This window comes from Nicotiana sylvestris, chromosome 2 (assembly GCF_000393655.2).
Source record: "Nicotiana sylvestris chromosome 2, ASM39365v2, whole genome shotgun sequence".
NCBI lineage: Eukaryota > Viridiplantae > Streptophyta > Magnoliopsida > Solanales > Solanaceae > Nicotiana > Nicotiana sylvestris.
This window is the reverse complement of record NC_091058.1, coordinates 147651454-147656058: the sequence shown is the minus strand read 5'-3', so window position 1 is coordinate 147656058 and position 4605 is coordinate 147651454. Positions and strand designations below refer to the sequence as shown.

At 45.6% G+C, this 4605-nt stretch overlaps 1 protein-coding gene across 1 annotated transcript; it reads left to right on the top strand.

Annotated features, from left to right (window-relative positions):
- The first annotated feature begins 1966 nt into the window (after positions 1–1966).
- LOC138885749 (uncharacterized) lies at positions 1967–3319 on the top strand. Its single transcript, XM_070166729.1, has 3 exons — positions 1967–2368; positions 2442–2633; positions 2714–3319. The coding sequence occupies exons 1-3, from the start codon at positions 1967–1969 to the stop codon at positions 3317–3319; spliced, it is 1200 nt and encodes a 399-aa protein (XP_070022830.1).
- The last annotated feature ends 1286 nt before the right edge of the window (positions 3320–4605 follow it).

Here is a 4605-nt window from a genome sequence, read left to right as displayed (position 1 = left end):
AGTAAATGTAAGTAATGAGATCAGGAGAATATGTTAGAGAGAAGAGAGAATGTTCTTGAGTATTTAATATTGAGCAATATATGTCTACAAAATGATAAGGAACCTCTTTATATATGAGGGGAATCCTAGTATGGTACAAATGCATTTATTACAAAGATATGGGGCTGGTACAACTGTTTAATGCTTTGATTCGGGTCTGAACTAGCCCTCTAGACTTTGACAGCTCTAGCTACGCTCCTTGGGAACTTCCCACTTTTCCACCGTAACCATCGATCTATGCCACCCCAAAGTCGGATGTCAATGGCCCCTCGGGTTTGAATCTCGACCAAAACCTCGAGCCTTTGGAGACGTGCTTACGAGTCATCGTAATGATCGAATATTGGACCCTCCAATTTTACCGGATACAGAATTCTTGCTCCTTCGATATTTCCATCACGATGGTAGTCATGCCTTATCAAGCGGTTGACATGACAAAATAAGGTGTCTAAAGGTCGCGTCCACATAGACCTTAAAAGCCTTTGAATTAATTATAGCGGTTGGCTGTCCTTTGGTCCGCCCCAATGTGCATGTTAGACCTCTATAAATACTTCTTCTTTCGCTCCTTATTTTCCACTGCACCACCAAGCCTTCAAAAGAGTTATTCTCACATCTCTCTAGTGCTCTCTTCTGAAACGCAATTTTCATTTCTCCTCTGAAATCTTTTAAGAATGGCGAAAACTTCCACCTCTATCCCTCAGAAAGATGTGGCCTCCTCTTCCTCTCACTCATCTAAAGGCAAAGCAACAATGCCCTCTCTCATTGCAGAATGCATTCCAGGGGCCTTTGAAATGTCCTCCGATTTCAAGACCGAAAAACCATATTCAAAGTCCGGACGATGCGATCTTATGTCCCAATATATTAGATCAATAACAGACGTCAAAGGGTGAAGACTGACTGCCGCTGGTGAGAGGCGGTGCTTGTGGAGATTCCTTCTCGGGAGGAGGATATAACAACATACAAGGCCAACTTTCTCAGTGTATATACTTATCCATTTACCCTTGGTCCGGTGGAGCCATCCTTGCCTTCGATGGACCCCGTGATGCTCAACTTCTGCAAACGATATCAAGTAACCCTTGGACAAATTCACCCTTCATTTTGGTGCATTGTTTACATGACCAGGTATTATGTGAACATGATTAAGGGGATGCCCTTCACCCTCGATCACCTAGTCAGAATGTATAGTCCCCGACTCTTCCATGGGGGCCCGATTAAGCTCCACTGTTGGGACTCGAGAGCCCTATTTGCTTGCACCGATAAAGTTAGGAATAAAGGGTGGATGAGCCGTTTTGTCCGAGTTGGGACTTCGGACCTGATTCAAGTGGAGAGGATGTCGTTCCATGAAATGTGGAACATGAAACATAAGTAGATATGTTAATTAAATGTTCCCTTGCTTCTTTTTGGATACATCTCCCTATGCACTGACTTCCTCTACTGATGCAGCCATTGCAGATTACCCCAGTGTGGTTAAGGACCTCTCGGGCTGGGTCAACCAACTGGATTCGATTTGCCCATACGCTGAGCGCGCGTGGCGTGATATGTCCCAGACTTGATGGGAAGCCAAGGACCATGGAGAGCCTTCACTTCTGTTGTAATTGCATTTCACAAAAGAACTATTACTGATAGCACCCTCATTCCATGCGCGTATATTTTGCATTTGTGTAGGTCTAGCGAAGGTCCCCTTGATAAGGGAAGCACTGCTTGGTGAAGCAAATACCCCGAAACCCGAAGAAGAGAGGAAAAGGCGAAGGGGGTCGCCAACTCATTCTCTGAAACCCAAAAAAGCCAAAGTGGACGAACCTAAGGCTGACTCAGCAACCTTAATTCTAGAAGTTCCAGGGAGTCGCCGAGCTGAAGGAGAGAAGGAAAATGATTCCTCGAAGCACCCGCGGGGGGAGAAAGCCTGACCTCCCCGCATACTATAGATTCGATGGCTTTTAAATCAGAACTTGATTCCGTTGTTGTCCTACCTCGGATTGAAGAGGCCTTCGAGGGTGCATTGGGTGATATCCCCGAGTTACTTGTTGGCAAAAGCTCTCCTCGAGTTGAGATGCATTCTTTAGGTGGTCCGGGGGAGCTTGGTTCCGAATCTCTCCTGAAACAAGAGACGACCTCGATTGATTCAGTCGTGATCATTGGAGTGAGCGATTCCCCTTCGAGATCGGCTTTTCCCCCAAGGGAGATGCAGGACGCCCAAAATAAAGAGTCTTCCAATACGGGGGCACCTCTCGGAGATAATAATGTGCTTGAAAGGCTTTTTGTTGTGTCCGAGGAAAAGCCTGAGCTTGACGTCTTGCTTATTTTCAATGAGATCGACAAGCTCTGTGAGCAGGTAATCTATATGTAAAATTCTGCTTGGTGTCCTGAATTTTTTCTTGCTAACCTCGTTTCCTTCATGGTTTCAGGCCAAGGTGCTTTACAATCAGACCTTCGCCAGGTTTCAAACGGAGCTGACTCGCTACGAGGGTGAGCACAAAAAGCTCACTTTGGAAGCTGATGAGCGCAGAGAACTTTCTACTAAGAGGGAGGAGGAGCTCTATAGCCTTCGGGATTGTTTGGAGGTGGCGTACCAAGACAAGACTCATATCACTGAGCAGGTTATATAGTTCTTGCTTGTTTTTTGTCTACACGTTTACCCGACTTTAGTCCTTTAACATCTTTAGGTCGATCTTTGCAGCTTGAGAAGAAAGATGCCCTAATGAAGGAGGAACTCCGAACCAGGGACTCTGAAATTCTTGAACTCAAACGACACGTGAGTGAGATAGTCTCTAAGAGAGATACCGTTCAGAGGGAGGTGGCCTCAGTCGGGCATCAACTTGATGATGCAAGGGCGGAGAGTAACAAGTACAAGGATCTTCATACTAGGTTGGTTGCTGTGTTATCCAAGGTTAGAGCTGAAGCCAAGGAGTTCGTATCCTCGTACAAAGATGATGATGCTACTGCAAATGCTCAGGCCAGGAAAGTGTCCGAAAAGGCCGAGCTGCGATTGACCCGAGCTGTAAAACATGCCTGTTTAGAATCTCGGAGACAGGCTCTCGAGGATGTATATGCGGGGGGCATCAATTTGTATGCCGATATAGAGAGGGTGAAGATCCTAGAAGAGGAGGCCTTAGCTCTGTTTTCCTCTGAAGACAAGTCGAGCAAGGACTCAGGAAGCGATGAAGATGGAGGCGAGATCCCCGTAGGGGAAGAGGCCACTGAAAACCAGGGATTTATGGCCAGCACTGTTGTGAGAACAATTTTCAAGGGAGCCGTCGAAGTCATAGCCCCAGTGATAGATTAGGGTTTTACTTGCCTTTTTTGCCCTTGCAAGGGTTTCAGACATAGGCCTTGTAGATGCACCTTTGTGAACCTTCCAACATATATGTAAAGGCTTTTTCATCCTTTTTCGCTTTTCCTTTGCTTTAAATTTTGACGTTCATCAATGATTAGCCAAATGAATTGGGCTTCGAGGAAAAACCCTTAGGTTTACGACCTGGCCCTGAGGCTTGTTGGTTAACTATTTTGAGCTTAGTCTTCGAGTCGGTTTTTGACTCAAGCTCATTGACCCTTAAGTTTTCAAAATATAAGCGGGCTCTTAGGCTCTTACGCATTAGGTCGGTATGACCTTTAGTTTTAAGCTGGCGACAGTGGCTCTTATGCATTGGGTCGGCACGACCTTTAATTTTCAGTTGGCGGCAGTGGCTCTTACGCATTTGCCCTTAGGCGTTTTTCAGTTAACTGTTTCAGGCTCAATCTCCGAGTCAGATTTTGACTCGGCCTCATTGACCCTTAAGGTTTTAAGCTGGATCTTAGGCTCTTACGCGTCAGGTCTGTACGACCTCTTAATATAGGCTGGCGACAGTGGGTCTTACGCGTTGGGTTGGTACGACCACTTAATATTGGCTTTATTTTTTCCTCGCTAAAGACTTTTTGAAGTTTTGTGTTCGCCCACCTCTTCGACAGCTCGATAAGAACCTCGATTATGAGCCGTTATGTAGCGATGAATGGGCACCTCAGGAGGTTTTGCTCGATGGCTGAAATTGTTTTGAAGCCTGTTGTTTGGAGTTGATATGATCGAAGCTCTTTTGCTTATGCCTAGGGTAGCCTGATTAACCGGTTCTTTTCGAAGTAATTTGAAGGCCTGTGATTTTATAGCGATGATCAGGCATCCCCGAGTCGCGTGAGTTTGGCCGGAGCCTTGTGACCGTAGTCATTGCGTTTGGTCGTAGCCTTCTAGTCCCCGAGTGAAGTAGTTTCGGTGTTTATATCGAGGGTATTCCTTTTTAGGGGTCTTACAAGTTCGAATCCATAGACTTAACTTTAAGATCGAGTTTTATGCCTTTTGTAAGGTCTTATAATTTTTAACATGCCTTACTTGAGGTCTTATAGTTTTGGTTACTTGGTACAAGCTTAACTATGCCTTTCTTGAGGTCTTACAGTTTTGGTGTTGCCTTATAAAGGTCTTACACTGTTGGTAATGCCTCATGGAGGTCTTACACTTTTTAGTATTGCCACGTGGAGGGATTTCGGGCTCGAGGTTGCCCGCTTAGGGTCTTATAGCCTTGACACTGATTGGTCGATGGGATG

Excerpts from the sequence above, each read along its gene's own strand:
- LOC138885749 (XM_070166729.1), top strand. The coding sequence starts at position 1,967 with ATGGCTTTTAAATCAGAACTTGATTCCGTTGTTGTCCTACCTCGGATT. Across the intron at positions 2,369-2,441 it reads TCGACAAGCTCTGTGAGCAG|GCCAAGGTGCTTTACAATCA; the intron begins GTAATCTATATG and ends TCATGGTTTCAG. Across the intron at positions 2,634-2,713 it reads AGACTCATATCACTGAGCAG|CTTGAGAAGAAAGATGCCCT; the intron begins GTTATATAGTTC and ends CGATCTTTGCAG.